The 21,408-nt window shown below is 35.9% G+C and overlaps 1 protein-coding gene across 7 annotated transcripts in view; it reads right to left on the bottom strand.

Moving 5' to 3' along the window:
• EPM2A (EPM2A glucan phosphatase, laforin) overlaps positions 1-21,408 on the bottom strand; it is a 241,657-nt gene that overhangs the window by 190,330 nt on the left and 29,919 nt on the right. For all 7 annotated transcript variants that reach the window (XR_004299970.1, XR_004299972.1, XR_004299973.1 and 4 more), the window contains exon 2: positions 19,838-20,012. Coding sequence is in view for 4 of the 7 variants with exons in the window: in XM_032407722.1 (XP_032263613.1) it covers positions 19,838-20,012 (175 nt within the window). In the remaining 3 variants the exon portion in view is untranslated. The remainder of the gene's footprint in view (positions 1-19,837; positions 20,013-21,408) is intronic.

The raw sequence follows: 21,408 nt of genomic DNA, 5'->3' as shown, positions 1-21,408 counted from the left end.
TGCGCTCAGCACAGAGTCTGCTTGTCCTTCTCCCTCTGCTCCTCCCCCTGCTCGCTCTCTTCCTCTCTCTCTCTCAAATAAATAAATAAAATCTTTAAAAAAAATAAAATAAGCTACCCTCCTATACCCTATATATTTTCATTTCTCTGCTCTCTTTGGTAGTAAAAAATCCATATTTTTAGAGTAAAGTTTTCACATTTTACCTACATAATGACTTGGGAATCCAATTTGCTTAATTTATATGATAGAATATTCCCTCTTTCTTACTATGATTCCTACCATTCAAAGACAAGCTGAGATCTGATAATCAAGTTTCTTTCTTCGATCAAGCTTCTCTCTCATTGGGCAGTGCCCAAGACATTTTAATCATAATTTAAATAACAATGCTGTTGATAATATTCAAGGCAGCACAGAATTCAGCTACTTTTTTTATACTTGTATGATTCCACAACAACACACCAGCAAAAACTTATTTCTCCACAAAGATATGTTTTAAGTGACTCCTAAGAAACAAAAATTAAGGCGTATGTTTGCATTAGTCATACTACCATTAGAATGCTATTATCTCTCACTAATATTTTTGATACAATGTTGACAATAAATCATCCCAATATAAGTATATATGTAATATAAAATGTCTATTTTATTTGACATATTTAAATATGCTTCATATAAAATATATTTTAATCATAAGAAAAAGAGGACATCCATGAATTAATTTGAACTTATAAAATATGAACAACTTTATTTATATAGGAAAAAGGAATTCTTTAAGCAATCTCACACATTCAGTTAATACTCAATAAAAATCTTTGCCTGATCAGGAAGGAGGATTATGCTGTTTTCTTCTCTTACTAGGATGAACAATTACAATCTTGGCTTCAATGTTTAGAAAAATCTCAAATCATCCAATCAGATGTAAATGCCAATTGAAATTAGATTCTTCCTGTAACCAATAAAGTCTTGATTATGAACTACAGAAGCAGGACAATGTGATTGGTTCCTACTACACACCAAATTTTGTGGCTATTCTTTATTTACTCCAAAAGAGATTTCTTGTCAAAATTTGATTACAAATATAAGCAATATAAAAATATTACTATATAAGAATATACATACTAATGATTATTTGTATACAGGCTATAAAATATGTGTATTTCTAAATATAGCTTCTGGAGTTGAACTGAATGTACATCCTGGGCTAAAAAATGAGAGAAAATGAGCCGCCTGGGTGGCTCAGTCATTAAGCGTCTGCCTTCGGCTCAGGTCATGATCCCGGGGTCCTGGGATCGAGCCCCGCATTGGGCTCCCTGCTCAGCAGGAAGCCTGCTTCTCCCTCTCCCTCTGCTTCTTCCTCTCCCTCTGCTTGGGTCCCCTCTCTCGCTGTGTCTCTCTCTGTCAAATAAATAAATAAAATCTTTAAAAAATAAGTAAAAAATAAAAAAATAATAAAAAATGAGAGAAAATACCATCTAGAGGCAGCACTATGTTGCAGGCATTTGGTCCCTGGATCTGAAACCAGAGAAGCTTATATGGAATGTAATCATTGTTAGGCCAATGTAACATATTGGCAAAATGTTGCAGAAGCCTTAGTTTTTTTAATTATTTTTAATCCTTGTTTATTTGCAGACTTGCCTTTAACAGTCATCTAGTTCAACCAGCTCACTTTGCAAATCAGGAAACTGAAATCCACAATTGTTATAGGATTGTCCTAAGGTTACCCAGCAATGAATGAAAGAGCTGGGCTGGTACCCAAGTTCCTCACTCTCTCTTCAAAGTAATTAATTTCATTCATTTTAGAAAATGTGCTAGATACAACAGCATTTTTAAAGGTGCAAAACTATTGTTCTACAGTGTTTAAAATAATTTTGAGTTTCGAAAATTATGGTATATCTTTTCTTTATAAGCCATAGGAGCTACAAAGTAAAAATATGTTTTCATAATACATATTCTGAACTGTAATTTTTTAAAAGCATATAAAGTGATTTTCATAAAGTCTAATTTATGTCTCGTGAAACGTGTTTATTTGACAATAAGACTTTTCAAGACACAGAAATTACAATCTCTTTCCACTAAAGCTTCATTAAATCAGTTATCTGTGTCTTTAATGCAAACATTCATTCTTTTGCATTAAAAAAATATTGAAAGGGGAGATATAGCTTGGTACCAAGTATAGCCTGAATGTGGCTGATTTTTAAAATCTTATTCTAGCACAGTAGAACCTTAATCTGAATCAGAAGAATAGAATACAAGCTAAATGTGAGAAATAATGAATGAATTTAATATTTATTGAGCTACTATTTACCAAGTTTTATGTTAGACAAGTTGGTTCCACATATTTAATGTGACACTCTCACCAAATCCCTTTTAAAAAAGAATCTAAAGAGATTTTATGAAAAATTAAACACATAAAGCCACAAGAAAGAAGAGAACAGGAGAAAAAATGACAAGATCAAAATTCTGGAAGCTGCAAACAATTGATTACTGAACAATTTAGCAGGTCAGAAAAAACTAAATCCTATAGCCAAGAGTGGAATAAGCTAAGAACAGACTGAAATTACAATACAGAATCCCCAACAGGCTCAGACATTGGTATCGCCAGGCATTCTGGTTGCAGCTGAAAGGAATAAGGAAAACTGGTTGCAAGTTGTTAAAGAAGCAGCCGAACCCTTAGATTCATTTTCCAACTTTCCTCAGCTGAAAAACTTTCCCTCCCCAGTCCTGAATAATACTGGAAGTTTGTTCTATGGGGAAAGTTAAACAAGTCTCTCATAATTAAATGAAGAGCTCCTAAAAAAAATAAATAAATAAAAACTAAACAGCAGTGATAGAAAATAAAATGGATTGAAAAAACTATGTTATAAGAGAAAAAAAAAACAGACAAAGATATCCAAAATATAAATGACTCAGGCCAGGGTTCCAATAGCTGAATGATAGGAGTTCCAAAAAGAAAGGAAAAGAAATCATCCAAGAAATAACTCAAGAAATTTACTTTCAAAGAAGTACCTGAGTTTCCAGAATTAAAAAGTCTAGTCACTGACAGCTCAGCAAAATAGATAAAAATAGGCCTACATCAAGACATACCATCATGAAATTTCATAATATTGGAAATGAAAAGATTGTATAGGCTTCTCAGGGGTGGGAGGGAGGGAATTCAAACATAAAGGATCAAGAACCATAATGACTTTAACTTCTCAATAGCAACCCTGAAAGCTATACATTCTTCAAAGGAAATGTAGGCATCTGTGAAGAGTTAGGGGTGTTAAATAGCCTTTACACAGGCATACAAATAAACATGTAAAATAATGATTTCATCAAAATTACTGTATAACTATATTGGGAAGATTGAACAATAGAAGGTAGAAGGGATGTCACTAAGGTTTTTGTAGGGGGAAGTGACAAAAAAAAGAGCTAAATCTTTATATTTTGTGGTGTGAGATCAATAGGTAATACCTAAAACTAAAACCAAGAAGTAGAAATACAATGACATTATTTATCATTTACCTGAAGGTAATTAGCAAATAATCAGCTTAAAGATGTGAAAATGGTTGCCTGTGTAAAGACCAAATTGGGGGAGATGTAGGGATGTAGGCAGACTTCTTCTTTTCATAATAAACCTTGTAGATCTACCAAATTTGTTAAATATGTGTACAACTTGGCTAAATTTTAAAACCAAAATGTACCACATAAACCCCCTAAACACAGTTTTGTTACATAATGGGTGTGGATTTCTATAAAAGAATATTCCTAGTGGTTATCAGCGTATCTCTCTGGATCTGAATATTAAGAGGTACCAGAAGGTTCTCTTCTGGATGACATGTTCTTTAGGTTGCCCTATGTTCTGGTGTGCCCAGAACAGTCCTATTTTAATGTGTTGTGCAGGTTAATTATTAAAATTACCTCTTTTTACTCTCAAATTATCCCAATTGGACAAAATTATTTGGTCAGCTGAATACTACTCTCACACCTCCATACGTTTGCACTTGCTATTGTCCTTACTTGACTCCCCTCCCCTAAATGTCCTCCTTTACATTTCCATTCAAGTTTAATTCATAAAGATTTCCTTGAACTACAGACTTCTCCCATCCCTCATTACACAACTGCAGTGTAACAAGCTTCTCACCATTTTGCAGCTACTTAAGTTTCCATAAGAACATGAGTTTATAAGAGCAGGGATCATTGGCTCTCCAGCTTTGACTGTCGAGCACTGAACATAGGGGCTACACAGAGTAACCCACACAATTCTCACTGAGTGAATTTGCCACATTATATAAAATTTAATTTTTAGATATTTGTATTCTTGAAAGTCTTGTCATTATGAAGGAGAGTGACAACTCAGTTCTGATAAGATTTATCCTAACCATTAGAAAAAAGTGCAGGCATAATTCCACTCCCATATTCAAACTAAAGGATGATAATTTGAGATTACAAAATTACTAGGTGAGTTTGAAGATCTCTACTATTACACATGTTCAAACATATAACACATCATGTGTGTCTATTTCAACAGCTACAATAAATTCACAAATTATTTTAGCATTATAGTCAGATGAATATAGCAAGCAAATAATTAGAGGTTTTCAAGTTAATAATGAAATATATGAATGTCTTTACGACTCTTTTTTTATAAACTGAACTCATATTTTTATCTTGTCCAGGTTCACATGAGGATGAATTGTGGCTGGAATTAATTCATAAGGGGAGTTGAACTAAAATGACTGAAGATACATAAAATCGTCCTTTTTTAAATTCTAAGTTACTATCATTATTGGACTAATCACACATATTCTCAAGGTTTTATGCCCATAAGAATCATAAGGAGACATTGGGGAAAAAAGATTCCCAGGACTCAGTGGGACCCATAAATCTGTATTTTTAAAAATCATGAGGCAGGTTCAGGATGGCAGCGTAAGAAGACCCTGAGCTCACCTCCTCCTACAGACACATCAAATCTATAGCTACATATACAACAACTTTCTCTGAAAAAGACCTGAAAACTAGCTGAGCAGCTCTTCTACAACAAAGGATAAAAAAGCCAAATTGATACGGGTAAGAGAGGCAGAGACATAGTCTTGCAGGAACCACACCCCTGCACAGCAACCCACAAGCAGATGGGATTTCACAAATACCTAGCATATCCCTGATAAGTGATGGGTTCAAGCCCCACCTCAGTTACCCCAACTCTTGGGATCTGCACTAGAGAGAGGAGTCTGCCAAACATCCAGCTTTGAAACCAAGGGTTACATCCAGGAGACCCAAAGGGCTGTTGGAAAATGAAACTCTTAAAGGGGTCATGCATAGACTCACTCACCCTAAGCCCCTAGTGCAAAAGCTCAGGTTGAAACAAATCTAGAACATATGTGAAGGAGATTCATTGGCTAATCTTAAAGCAGCTGCCAAAGGGGCAGTGGTCTATTAGAAGTCTCTCTGGGGACAGAGGTGCTAGCAGGCATCATTTGTGCATTCTCCTTCAACCTCGATAGTCCTGGCCCTGGCAGGCACAATTTTTGTACTCCCTCTCTACCTCCCTAGCACCACTTGCTGGACCCTGTGACCCTGCCCCACTAAACCCGGCTGGCAGGCTTGCCCTGGCCCAGTGCTCCCCCACAACTCTGCCCTGCTAAACCTGGCAGGTGGGTAACCCCAACACAGTGCTCCCCCACAGTCCTGCCAAAGCCAGCAAGTATGTCCAGACCACACAGAGGACTCTCTTTGAATGCCTGGAACTCATGGCCAGCAGGGCTTATGCTTCTGGGCCCCACAGAGATGAAACCTCAGAGAGATAGTTCTTGGCAGGCTACCACCTACAGGTAACTATACAGACAGCATACTGAAACACACCACCGGTCTTCCTGTGACCATTCCTTCAAGACTGAAAAAGGTATCTGTTTCACCTAATACATAAAAATGAAACAGAGTCAGGGCTCCTAGGTGGCTCAGTCCGTTAAGTGGACAACACTTGATTTCAGCTCAGGTCATGATCTCAGGGTCTGGGATCAAGCCTGCATTGGGCTCTGTGCTCAGCGTAGAGTCTGTCTGAGATTCTCTTTTTCTCCCTCCTCCTCAGCCTCTCCCCCTGATCACACACACACACTCTCTATCTCTCTCTAAAATAAATAAATAAAATCTTTTTTAAAAATGAAACAGAGTTAAGCACACTGAAGAAACAGAGGAGAATGTTCCAAACAAAAGAACAAGATAAAACCCCAGGAAAAAACCTTACTGAAACAAAGATAAGTAAAGTACCTGATAAAGAGGTCATAAAGATGATCACCAGTCTTGGAAGAAGAATGGATGAACACAGAGAACTTCAAGTAAGTGATGGAAAACAGAAGAAAGTACAAAACAAAAGTCATAGAGCTGCAGAATACAATAACTGAAATGAAAAATACAATGGAGTGGTTCAACAACAAACTAGATGAAGTAGAAGGAAGGACCACTGACATGGAAAACAGGGCTGTGGGACTTACCCAAAGAGAGCAGCAAAAAGAAAAAAGAATTTGAAAAGGTGAAGACAGCTTATGGTACCTATAGGAAAACATCAAGTGGAACAGTATTCTTTGTATAGTAGTCCCAGAAGGAAAAGAAAGGGACAGAAAACCTATCTGAAGAAATAATGGCTGAAAACTTCCTTAACCTGGGGAAGGAAACAAACATCCAGATCCAGGAAGTTCAGAAATATCCAACTAAGAGGAACACAAAGAGATCCATACCAAGACATATTATAATTAAAATGTTAATTAACTTTAATCAAATAAAAGTTAAAGACAAAAAGAGAATCTTAAAAGCAGCAAGAGAAAAATAACTTGTTACATACAAGGGAAACCACACACACACACACACACACACAACTATCAGCAGATTTTTCAACAGAAACCTGCAAGGCAGTAGAAAGTGGCATGATATATTTAAAGTGCTAAAAGCAAAAAACTTCCAACCAAGAATACTCTACCTGGCAAGATTATCATTCAGAATTTTTAAAAAAGATAAAAAGTTTCCCAGACAAGCAAAAACTAAACCAGCCTTATAAGAAATGTTAAAGGGACTTCTTTAAGCTTAAAATAAAGGATATTAATTAGTAGTAAGAAAACATCTGAAGGCAAAAATCTTGACTATTAAAAATAAATACAGAGTAAAAGAAGTGGACTAATCACTTAAAAAGCTAGCATAAAGTTAAAAAGACAAAGGCAGGAAAAGTAATGAAAAATTAGTTAAGGGATACACAAAATAAAAAGATGTCAAGTGTGACATCAAAAACATAAAACAGAGGGGGTAGGAAAATGTAGAGTTTTAGAATGCATTCAAACTTATCTGGCTATCAACTTAAAATAGACTGGTATAGATAACAGATAGATTGATATATGTAAGCCTCATTGTAGCCACAAAGCAAAAACCAATAGCAAATACACAAAAGACAATAAGAAGGGAATCTAAACATAACACTATGGAAAGTCATCAAACCACTAGGGAGGAGAGCAAGAAAAGAAGAAAGGAATAGAAAGAAACTATAAAACAGCCAGAAAATGATTAACAAAGACAACAAGCACATACCTATCTATAATTACTTTAACATAAATTCTCTAACAAAAAGACACAGAGTAGCTGAATGGATTAAAAAAAAAACCAAGACCCATCTATTTGCTGCCTACAGTGACTCGCCTCAGATATAAGGACACACACATACTGAAACTGAAAGGATAGAAAAAGATATTTCATCTTTTCCATTTCATGCAAATGGAAACCCAAAGAAACCTGGGATAGCTCTGCTTATAGCAGACAAATAAACCTTAAAACAAAAAACGAAATTAAAGACAAGGATGGGCATTACATAAAGATAAAGGGATAAATCTGGCAAGAATATGTAACATTTATAAATACGTATACACTTAACATAGGAGCACCTATATATGTAAAGCAAATATTAACAGACCTATGGGAGAAATTGAAGATAATACAATAATGATAGAAGAATGTAATAGTCCACTATATACAGAATATTCCATTCAAAAGCAGCAAAATACACATTCTTCTCAAGTACACATGGAACATTCTCCAGGATAGATCATAATTCAGCTACAAAACAAGACTCAATAAATTTAAGAAGATAAAATCATATAAAACATTTTTTCAGATCACAATGATATAAAACTAGAAATTAATCACAAAAAGAAAACTGAAAAAAGTCACAAATATCTGGAGAACCAACATGCTACTGAACAAATGAGTCAACAAAGAAATCAAAGGAGAAATAAAAAAATACCATGAGACAAATGAAAATTATAATATACCAAAATCTATGGGCTGTAGCAAAAGTAGTCTAAGAGGTAAATTCATAGTGAGGTAGGCCACCCTCAAGAAACAAGAAAAACCTCAAATAATCAAACATTACACCTAAATAACTAGGAAAAGAGGGAAAAAATGAAGCCCCAATTAATAGGAGGAAGGAAATAATGCTCAGAACAAAAATCAATGAAATAAAGCCTAAAAAGACAACAGAAAAAAATAAACTAAGAACTGGTTCTTTGAAAAAAAATTTTTAAATTGATAAACTTTTAGCTAGACTCAGTTTAAAAAAGAGAGAGAAGGCTCAAATAAATAACATCAGAAATGAAAGAGGGGAAGTTACAACTGATAGCAAAGAAATACCAAAAAATATCATAAAGGACTATTATGAAAAATTAAATGCCAACAAATTGAACAACCTAGAAAAAATGGGTAAATTCCTAGAAACAGAATCTTAAGACTGAATCATGAAGAAATAGAAAATCTGAATAGACTGATTACTAGCAAGGAGATTGAATCAGTAATCAAAAACCTCCCAACAAATTCCAGGACCAGAGGCTTCACCAATGAATTCTACCAAACATTCAAAGAAGTTTTTTGTTTTTTTTTTAAGATTTTATTTATTTATTTGAGAGAGGCAGAGCACAGCAGGGTGGAAGGGACAGAGGGAGAGGGAGAAGCAGACTCCCCGCGGAGCAGGAAGCCCAATGTGGGGCTCAATCCCAGGGCCCCAGGATCATGACCTGAGCAGAAGGCAGATGCTTAACTGACTGAGCCACCCAGGCGCCCCACAAAGAAGTTTTAATATCTATCCTTCTCAAACTCTTCTAAAAAATTGAATATGAAGGAATGCTTCCAAAAACATTTTACAAGGCCAGCATTATCCTAGTACCAAAACCAAACAAGAACACCGCAAAAAAAGAGAATTACAGGCCAACATCTCTGATGAACACAGACACAAAAAATCCTCAATAAAATATTAGCAGCCCAGGGGTGCCTGGGTGGCTCATTTGGTTAAGCGTCTGCCCTCGGCTCAGGTCATGATCCTAGAGTGCTGGGATCAAGCCCCGCATCTTGCTCCCCGCTGGGTGGGGAGTCTGCTTCTCCCTCTGCCCCTCACCCCACTTGTTGCTCTCTCTCTCACGCGCTCTCGCTCTTGCTCTCTCAAATAAAAATAAAATATATATATATTAGCAGCCCAAATTCAACAATACAGTAAAAAGATCATATACCATGATCAAGTGGGATTTGTTTTGGGCTTGAAAGGATGGCTCAGTATCTGCAAATCAGTCAAACATTATTTATACCACATTAACAAAAGATAAAAATCATATGATCATCTCAATAGATATTTGAGAAGAATTTGACTAAATTCAACATCCATTTATGATAAAAACGCTCAACAAAGTGGATATAAAGGGAATGTACATATTAATATTGTACATCTTAAAGGCCATATATGACACGCTTGCACCTAATATTATACTCAACAGTGAAAAGCTAAAAGCTTTTTCTCTAAGATCAAGAACAGGACAAGGATTTCCAACTCTTGCCACTTTTATTCAACACAGTATTGAAAATCCTAGCCAGGACAATTAAGCAAGAAAAAGAAATAAAAAGCATCCAAATTGGGAAGGAAAAAGTAAAACTGTCACTATTTGCAAACAACATGATTTTATATAGAGAAAACTCTAAAGACTACACACACACACACACACACACACAAACAACCCTGTTAGGACTGATAAACAAATTCAGTAAACTTGCAGGATACAAAATCAACATACAAATATCTGTTGATTTTATACACTAACAACAAACTATCCAAAAGAGAAGTCAAGAAAACAATCCCATTTACAGTTGCATCAAAAAGAATACCTAGGAACAAGCTTAATCAAGAAGGTAAAAGACCTGCACACTAAAAACCTGTAAGACACTGATGAAAGAAATTGAAGAATACACAAATAAATGGAAAAATATTCTGTGCTCATGGATTTAAAAATTAATTATTAAAATGTCCATATTATCCAAAGCAATCTATAAATTCAATGAAATCTCTTCAAAATCCCAAAGGCATTTTTCACAAAAATAGAACAATCCTAAAATTTCTATGGAACCACAAAAGAGCCCAAATAGCCAAAGCAATCTTGAGAAAGAAGAACAAAGCAAAATCACACTCCTTGATTTCAAACTATATTACAAAGCTATAGTAACCAAAATAGTATGGTATTGGCATAAAGACAGATACATAGATCAATAGGACAAAATAGAAAGTCCAGAAATAAACTTTTGCATGTATGGCCAATTAATTTATGACAAAGGAGTGAAGAATATACAATGGGGATAGGAGAGTCTCTTCAATAAATGGTATTAGGAGAACTGGACTGACTTATGCAAAAGAATGAAACTGGACCACAATCTTACACCATACACAAAAATTAACTCAAAATGGATTAAAGACTTGAATGTAAGACCTGAAACCATAAAATTCCTACAAGAAAAAACAGGCAATAAGCTCCTTGTCATTGCTCTTGGCAAAATTTTTTTTGGATCCGACTCCAAGGTAATGTCAACAAAAGCAAAAATAAACAAATGTGCTTACATCAAACTAAAAACCTCTGCACAACAGAGGAAACCATCAACAAAATAAAAGGGCAACTTACTGAATGGAAGAAGATATTTGCAAATCATATATCTGACAAGGAGTTAATATCCAAAATATATAAAGAACTCATACAATCTAATTAAAAAACGGGCAGAGGATCTGAATAAACATTTCTCCAAAGAAGACATACAAATGACCAACAGGTACATGAGAAGATGCTCAACATCACTAACACCAGGGAAATGCAAATCAAAATCTCAACGAGATATCATGCCAACATCTGTCAGAATGGTTGCTATCAAAAAGACAAGAAATAACAAGTGTTGGTGAGGATATAGAGAAAAGGGAACCCTCATTCACTGTTGGTGGGAATGCAAATTTGTGTAGCCACGGTGGAAAACAGTATGGAAATTACTCAAAAAATTAAAAAGAGAACCACCATATGATCCAGCAATTCCACTTCTGGTTATTTATCTAAAGAAAAATGAAAACACTAATTCAAGAACATATATGCATCTCTATGTTCATTGCAGTATTATTCACAATAGCCAAGATATGGAAACAACCAGTGTCTGTTGATGGATGAATGAGTAAAGATGTAATATCACACACACACACACAATGGAATACTATTCAGCCTTTAAAAAAATCAAATCTTCATTTGCAATAACATGGATAGAACTTGAGAATATGCTGAGTGAAATAAGTAAGACAGAGAAAAAGACAAACACCATATGATTTCACTTATATGTGGAATCTAAAAAACAAAACAAACAAAACACAACACAACTGATAGATGAAGAGAACAGATTGATGGTTGCCAGATAGGAGGGGGTTGAGAGGTGGGGTATTTGGGGAGAAAAGGGTTAAAGGGTGCAAACTTATAGTCATAAAATACATAAATCATAGGGATGTAATATACAGCATGGGGCCTATAGTCAATAATACCATATGTATATTATGTAACTTTATATAGTAACAAGGGAAACTAGACTTATTGTGGTGATCATTTCACAGTGTATACCAATATTGAATCATTGTTATATACCTGAAAGTAATATAATGTTATATGTCAATTATACCTCAATTTAAAAATTTTTTAAAATCACACCACCCAACTGATGAGACTGAACTGTGAGAAACCTTGGAAGTTAATAGGACACCTTAAAAGTAAACATATGGCTCCAGGTCCACTATAAACAATGTTATTTATTACCAAGTTCCCAGTTATCTATGTTATAGAGATAAATAGAGGAACAAAGGATACTACTAAGTCCAAAACTGATAAATCTGAGATTTTATCCCATTATAAATATATCCCATGCATATAGGTATGCATTTCTATGTTATGTAGATATTATACCTCAGGTATAAACATATGTTTATTATATGTTGTATGTATTACTTAGATATTATATATTTTCATACATATTATGTATCATTTCAACCTATTATTATCCTTCTCAGGTATAAATATATGTATTTGTGTGTGTGTGTAATATATATATTTGTATTATATATATAATATAAAAAGGCATGACTAAATTCATCATCCATTATGATAACTCTCAACAAATGGGTATTATATACACACATATATATACATACAAAAAGACATATGTATAATATATACATGTACACATATACAGATACACAAAGATATATATATCTATATATATACACATATACACCTGAGAAGGATAATAACATGTTAAATTATCTGAGAATCCAGTAGAATAGAGACTTAGATGTAAAACTAAGTTGCTTTAAAGAAAATTTTTTAATTTAACCTTTTTTGCATGACTGTGAATGAACTATGAGTACATGATTCATACTCACCCTACATACAGCTATGATACTATATATGAAGCTGAAAAAATACCGTCATTAAAAATTGAAACCTACGTGGGGAGCGAAGGCTCTCAGAGTGAGAGGTGTGCCCCACACAGGTCCTCCTCGTCTTTCGATTCAGGATGGGGTAGCAGTAGTGCCCAGGCTGATTGTCTGTTTCTGTTCTCCCCAGGGAGACATGTTCTGCCCCCATGGCAACACTGTTAGAGGTACAGAAGCTAGTAAATGCAGAGGAAACTCATGCTCACAGAATTTAATAATCAACCTCCTCTTTTCAATAATAAATGTGTCATTCTCAATGGAGAAAGACTGAGAGCTTTTCCCCTAAGGTCAGGAACATGGCAGGGATATCCACTATCACCACTGCTGTTCAACATAGTACTGGAAGTCCTAGTCTCAGCAATCAGACAACAAAAAGAAACAAAAGGCATCCGAATCAGCAAAGTCAAACTCTCACTCTTTGCAGATAATATGATACTTTATGTGGAAAACTTGAAAGACTCCACCCCAAAACTTCTAGAACTCATACAGGAATTCAGTAAAGAGGCAGGATATAAAATCAATGCACAGAAATCAGGTGCATTTCTATACACCAACAAGACAGAAGAAAGAGAAATTAAGGAGTTGATCCCATTTACAATTGCACCCAAAACCATAAAGATACCTAGGAATGAATCTAACCAAAGAGGCAAAGACTCTGTACTCAGAAAACTATAAAATTCTCATGAAAGAAATTGATGAAGACACAAAGAAATGGAAAAACATTCCATGTTCATGGATTGGAAGAACAAAGATTGTGAAAATGTCTATGCTACCTAGAGCAATCTACACATTTAATGCAATCCCTATCAAAACACCATCTACTTTTTTCACAGAGTGGGACAAATAATCCTAAAATTTGTATGGAACCAGGAAAGACCCCAAATAGCCAGAGGAATGTTGAAAAAGAAAAGCAAAGCTGGTGGCATCACAATTCCAGACTTCAAACTCTATTACAAAGCTGTCATCATCAAGACAGTATGGTACTGGTACAAAAACAGACACATAGATCAATGGAACAGAATAGAGAGCCCAGAAAGGGACCCTCAACTCTATGGTCAACTCATCTTTGACAAAGCAGGAAAGAATGTCCAATGGAAAAAAGACAGTCTCTTCAACAAATGGTGTTGGGAAAATTGGACAGCCACATGCAGAAGAATGAAACTGGACCATTTCCTTACACCACACACAAAAATAGACTCAAAATGGATGAAAGACCTAAATGTGAGACAGGAATCCATCAAAATCCTTGAGGAGAACATAGACAGCAACCTCTTCTACCTCAGCCACAGCAACTTCTTTGACCTCAGCTGCAGCAACTTCTTCGACCTCAGCTGCAGCAACTTCTTCCTAGAAACATGGCCAAAGGCAAGGGAAGCAAGGGCAAAAATGAACTATTGGGACTTCATCAAGATAAAAAGCTTTTGCACAGCAAAGGAAACAGTCAACAAAACCAAAAGACAATCGACAGAATGGGAGAAGATATTTGCAAATGACACATCAGATAAAGGGCTAGTATCCAAAATCTATAAAGAATTTATCAAACTCAACACCCAAAGAACAAGTAATCCAACCAAGAAATGGGCAGAAGACATGAACAGACATTTCTGCAAAGAAGACATCCAAATGGCCAACAGACACATGAAAAAGTGCTCAAGATCGCTCGGCATCAGGGAAATCCAAATCAAAACCTCCATGAGATACCACCTCACACCAGTCAGAATGGCTAAAATTAACAAGTCAGGAAATGACAGATGTTGGTGAGGATGCAGAAAAAGGGGAACCCTCCTACACTGATGGTGGGAATGCAAGCTGGTGTAGCCACTCTGGAAAACAGTATGGAGGTTCCTCAAAAAGTTGAAAATAGAGCTACCCTATGACCCAGCAATTGCACTACTGGGTATTTACCCCAAAGATACAAATGTAGTGATCCCAAGGGGTACGTGCACCCCAATGTTTATAGCAGCAATGTCCACAATAGCCAAACTATGGAAAGAGCCAAGATGTCCATCAACAGATGAATGGATAAAGAAGATGTGGTCTATATATACAATGGAATATTATACAGCTATCAAAAAAATGAAATCTTGGGGCACCTGGGTGGCTCAGTCGTTAAGTGTCTGCCTTCGGCTCAGGTCATGATCCCGGGGTCCTGGGATCAAGCCCCGCGTCAGGCTCCCTGCTCATAGGGAGCCTGCTTCTCCCTCTCCCACTCCCCCTGCTTGCGTTCCCTCTCTCACTGTGTCTCTCTCTGTCAAATAAATAAATAAAATCTTTTAAAAAAATTAAATCTTGCCATTTACAATGACGTGGATGGAACTAGAGGGTATTATGCTAAGCGAAATAAGTCAATCAGAGAAAGACTATTATCATATGATCTCACTGATATGAGGAATTTGAGAAACAAGACAGAGGATCATAGGGGAAGGGAGGGAAAAATGAAACAAGACGAAACCAGAGAGGGAGACAAACCATAAGAGACTCTTAATCTCAGGAAACAACTGAGGGTTGCTGGAGGGGAGGGGGGTGGGAGGGATGGGGTGGCTGGGTGATGGACCTTGGGGAGGGTATGTGCTATGGTGAGCGCTGTGAATTGTGTAAGACTGATGAATCACAGACCTGTACCCCTGAAACAAATAATACATTATATGTTAATAATAATAATAATAATAAATGTGAACAACTGAGAATTTCCATATTTAAAACCAACAACAATAAAGAGAAAGGTCAAAATGAGTAGAGAACAATTGATTCTGGAGGAAACAAGAATTGCGGTAAGAGAGGAGGACTTCAAAATCATTCTCATTAGTATTATAAGAAAAGACTCGAGAATATATCCATTTACAAACTAGAATAAGCTAATATGCAAAAAGGGAATAACAAAATAAGTAAGAATCCATGAAACATAAGGATGCAATTATCAAAATTAAGGGAAAAAATTAGTTGAGTTGGAAGAAAAAAAAAATGAAGTCTCCCAATATGTAAAGCAATAAAACCCAGAGGTGAAAATATCTTTTTTTAAAGTCAAGAATAGGGGCGCCTGGGTGGCTCAGTCGTTAAGCGTCTGCCTTCGGCTCAGGTCATGATCCCAGGGTCCTGGGATCGAGCCCTGCATCGGGCTCCCTGCTCGGCGGGAAGCCTGCTTCTCCCTCTCCCACTCCCCCTGCCTGTGTTCCCTCTCTCGCTGTATCTCTCTCTGTCAAATAAATAAATAAAATCTTTAAAAAAATAAAAAATAAAAAAAATAAAGTCAAGAATAAGATATAAATCCACAAAAAGATGGAAAAACATTCCATGCTCATGGATCAGAAGAATAAACATTGTTAAAATGTCTATGCTACCCAGAGCAATCTATACCTTCAATGCCATCCTGATCAAAATTCCAATGACATTTTTCAAAGTGCTGGAACAAACAATCCAAAAATTTGTATGGAATCAGAAAAGACCCTGAATCGCCAAGGAAATGTTGAAAAAGAAAAACAAAGCTGGGGGCATCACGTTGCCTGATTTCAAGCTATGTTACAAAGCAGTAATCACCAAGACAGCATGGTACTGGCACAAAAACAGACATATAGACCAATGGAACAGAATAGAGAGCCCAGATATGGACCCTCAACTCTATGGTCAAATAATCTTTGACAAAGCAGGAAAAAATATGCAATGGAAAAAAGACAGTCTCTTCAATAAGTGGCACTGGGAAAATCGGACAGCCACATGCAGAAGAATGAAACTAGACCATTCTCTAACACCATACACAAAGATAAACTCAAAATGGATGAAAGACCTCAATGCGAGACAGGAATCCATCAAAATCCTAGAGAAGAACATAGGCAGTAACCTCTTTGACATCAGCCACAGCAACTTCTTTCAAGATACATCTCCAAAGGCTAGTGAAACAAAAGCAAAAATGAACTTTTGGGACTTCATCAAGATAAAAAGCTTCTGCACAGCAAAGGAAACAGTCAACAAAACAAAGAGGCAACCCACAGAATAGGAGAAGATATTTGCAAATGACACTACAGATAAAGGGCTGGTATCCAAGATCTATAAAGAACTTCTCAAACTCAACACCCAAAAAACAAATAATCAAGTTAAAAAATGGGCAGAAGACATGAACAGACACTTCTCTGAAGAAGACATATAAATGGCTAACAGACACATGAAAAAATGTTCATCATCATTAGCCATCAGGGAAATTCAAATTAAAACCACACTGAGATACCACCTTACACCAGTTAGAATGGCAAATGGACAGGGAAAGAAACAACAAATGTTGGAGAGGTTGTGGAGAAAGGGGAACCCTCTTACACTGTTGGTGGGAATGCAAGTTGGTATAGCCATTTTGGAAAACAGTGTGGAGGTGCCTCAAAAAATTAAAAATAGAGCTATCCTATGACCCAGCAATTGCACTACTGGGTATTTACCCCAAAGACACAGATGTAGTAAAAAGAAGGGCCATATGCACCCCAATGTTCATAGCAGCAATGTCCATAATAGCCAAACTGTGGAAAGAGCTGAGATGTCCTTCAACAGATGAATGGATAAAGAAGATGTGGTCCATATATACAATGGACTATTACTCAGCCATCAGAGAGGATGAATACCCAACTTTTACATCAACATGGATGGGACTGGAGTAGATTATACTAAGTGAAATAAGTTAAGCAGAGAAAGTCCATTATCATATGGTTTCACTTATTTGTGGAACATAAGGAATAGCATGGAGGACATTAGAAGAAGGAAGGGAAAAATGAAGGGGGGGAATCGAAGGGAGAATGAACCATGAGAGACTATGGACTCTGAGAAACAAACTGAGGGTTTTAGAAGGGAGGGGGGTGGGGGGATGGGTTAGCCTGGTGATGGGTATTAAGGAGGGCACGTACTGCATGGAGCACTGGGTATTATATGAAAACAATGAATCGTGGATCACATCAAAAACTAATGATGTAATGTATGGTGACTAACATAACATAATAAAATAAAATTTAAAAAAAAGATATAAATCCACGAGGTCCAACATCCATCTAAGGAGGATCTTTAACAACAGAACAAAGGACAAAGGAGGAGAAATAATCAAATGTAGAAGAAAATCCCTAGAGCCTAAAACACGACTCTTCAGCAATTGTGGTTCAGCAAAAATGAAAAATAACTCAGAAACACGACCTCACTAAAGGTCAGTACATCTCAATGGGTGCCTCTTTTCAATTCTTTTCTCTGGATCCTCTTCTCTTTGATCTCTAAATTGTATGTACATGAGGGCTTGTTATTTTCACTTCTTTGTCTCTGCTATATTTCACTCATTCACTAAATGATCTCATCTAAACTTATCATTTTGAGGGGTGTGTGGGTGGCTCAGTCGGCTAAACATCTGACCCTTAATTTCAGCTCAGGTCATGATTTCAGGGTCATGATATTGAGCCCCCCGTCAGGCTCCACACTGAGAGTCTGCTTGAGGATTCTTTCTCTCTCCCTCTGCCCCTCACCCCACTCGTGCTCTCTCTTTCTAAAAAAATAAATAAATCTTTAAAAATAAATAAATAAATAATGAACTCATTACTTTGAATGTCATCTATACATTGATAACCCAAATTTTATCTGTCCATTCACAATCTCTCCACAAAACTCCAGACATCAAATTGATTCCTTTCTGCAATCTAACCTACATTTCAAATACATTATGTCTACAATAGAGTTATCATATCGATCCATACTCCAAACTGCTCATCTCCTTGTCTTCCCCATCTCAATAAACAGGACACCATTAATCCAGTTGCTCAGGCTATAAAATCACAGGTCATGCTTAACTCCTCTCTTGCTCATGTTCTGCCTCCAATCCATCAGCAAGGTCAACATCTAGCATGGATTTCCAAGAATGGTATGTCCAAGAAGAACATGAATTCCCTAACACTATGATGAAGTTGCATCCTCTCTCCTACCATTCACTACCCTGTTTGTACTAATTACATCTCTCATTCAAAGCAATGCAGTTTTTAAGAGCATGAGAATGCCTCTCTTTGTCTATGGCACAAACACTGCATGTTCTACAGTAAATAATATTTACATGATATTTTAAATGTTGAATATGGGTTTCCATTTTCAAATTATCAAACTATAAAAGACTTAATTTGCTAAATTAATTGTAAATTCTGTAAACCTTGAAAATGTGAAAGTAATGCAAAACAGGAGTTAACAGGTGGAAGTAGATGTGGAGGAAAATACAAGGACAATAAATCTCTGACTTACCCAGTAGGAAATCAAGAAGCACTGTCAAAAACTATCAAGAAATGGAATTTTTATGAAGTTAAATAACAAAAGAATTTTTTAAACGAGCTGGCAGGAAGTGGGAGTGGGGAAAGAAGACAAGTGTAAGTGAACTTGATATCTTTCATGCCACAGATGGGAAACAATAACTATTTTTAAATTGATACATTAACAAATAAAGTGCATGAATATTATTTAAGACTTGAAATTAAACTCCAGAAAAACTAACCATAAAATCATTGGAAATAATTACTTCCGATGAGTGGTAATGAAGGAGAGTGTATCGAACCTTACTTTTCAGTTAGCATCCTCTTCAGTGTTTGAATTTTTATTATGGCACATATTGCTGGCATAATAATTAAATAAATAAATATATTAATAACAGAGCAAATGATCACATCTAATCTAGTTTTATGTCTACATTTTCACACATTTATCTGAATAAAAGTTTATAAAGAGACACCAGTTTTTGTTTCAGTGTTGGTTGGTAAAATAAAAGATAAATGCTGATCTGGGAACCACTATGAAAGTACAAAGACTAGCTAAGTACAATCTGGTCAAAATATGTTGATGCCAGAGTATGTAATTAATAAAAGAACTCTATACAAAGGATCCTTCACATCTAGAACCAGAAAAGCTCACACAGTGATTCACTGTAATTTTTCTCCTTAAAGTACTGCAGGCCTATATGCCCCTCCAAAGGGAGACGCTGCTGTTTTGGACACAGTGAACACGTCCATTGTCCTAATACTACCTCTCATCCTATCTCTATGCTTATAAACATGGCACTATTTTTACCTTGAGTAATGCATGGCTTGGTGGCCTGCAATATTAAAATAAAAGTCCGTGGTATGCTTCATCTCATTGGTGTGCCCAGTTGACTCAATCCAGTGTCCTATTGGGAGACAATAAACACCATCCACCAAGTTGTTTTCATTATAAGTATAGCAACGGTCATGGTGAGGTCCATTGCCTGGAACAAGAAGAAATGACAAACAGAGCAATTAAATCAATGTTTTGCTTAAGCAGCCACAGAGTAGCTGATGCGAAATTAATAGGAAGAAGAAAATAAATATAAAGCTGCTTAATCCACACATTTCAGTATGAACAAAAATAGACTAGAGGGGAAAAACAGAAAAAATTTGTAATTACATATGAATTTCATAGAGTTCTGTGCTCCCTTGGAATACATGCATATTTCCAAAAGCATATTAACTCTCAGAGTTTAATGGTACCTCTCAGTGCCCTAACTACCCATTGTGAGTCATTTTGCAGCCTTTTTATCTTTCTGGTATGCAAATTCATAACTAAAATCAGTAATAAAAAAGAATCAGTAATAAAGTGTTTTAGTATCTGCTCAAACAAATGAATTTTTAAAATAAATAGATTAATAAATAATGAAACAAATGATCACATCCAACCTAGTCTGCATGTAAATCAGTGGTTAGTACTATTTTCAGATGGGAAATTATCACAGAGATTAGCTACGTTGCCCAAGGTCACAAAACTAGCAAGTGCCAAGCTAGTGGCAAACTGATACCTAGATCCCCATCTTTCAGGCACCTGATCCCTTCATGCTGTTTTCTGCCTACTTCACAAGCACCAGTACACACCATCCTCCCTCCATGGAGTGAACCAAAAGAGAGAGAAATGGAAGAACATGTCTCTGAAAATACTTTTTGCCTACATCACATTCTGCCCAGTATCAACTACACTAGTACACAGATCTTTTACTTCTATGAAATTATAATTCATATATTATTTCTATTCACCTTTATGTGACCACCCCATTTCAAATCATTCCTTTCCTTAAACTACCTAATTTCCTATACTGTCTTTAATACAAAAAAAAAAAAAAAGAGTAAGCAAAATAAAAATAGGAGTAAGTCACGTTTGCTACAAATATAAAAATCTGACTCATTTGTCCCTTGCTCTATCTTATAAAATATTTTACCTAAAGTTATTTGGCATAAAATCTCAAAAACAAAGAAATCCTTAAGTCATTGGGCAATTCTTTAGGATATAACTCCCTTCCATCAGGTAGGAGGTACAAGATGGCTCCCTTAATAAATCACCACTGATCATCCTAGATCAGACTTCCCTTTTTCTTTTGATGGCTACAAGGCACTACACCAAGTGATCCTTTACCCTTGATATTTAATAGATGAAAACCAAACTATACTAGCACCCCACTTCTAGAAACATATCAAATAGAAATATAGCAAGAATAAAAAAGATACATAGAGATACATGTGTGAACAATACTATTTTAATAGCACACACTCAACTATATAAATTCATCTATTCATTTTTCCACAAATACTTATTAAATGTCATCTACATGATCTACACTGTGCTAAGTCATGTTA

Source organism: Phoca vitulina, unplaced genomic scaffold (assembly GCF_004348235.1).
Source record: "Phoca vitulina isolate PV1807 unplaced genomic scaffold, GSC_HSeal_1.0 scaffold9, whole genome shotgun sequence".
In the NCBI taxonomy this organism is placed as follows: Eukaryota; Metazoa; Chordata; class Mammalia; order Carnivora; family Phocidae; genus Phoca; species Phoca vitulina.
The sequence above is the reverse complement of the archived record's forward strand: the minus strand, read 5'-3'. Positions and strand labels throughout refer to the sequence as shown.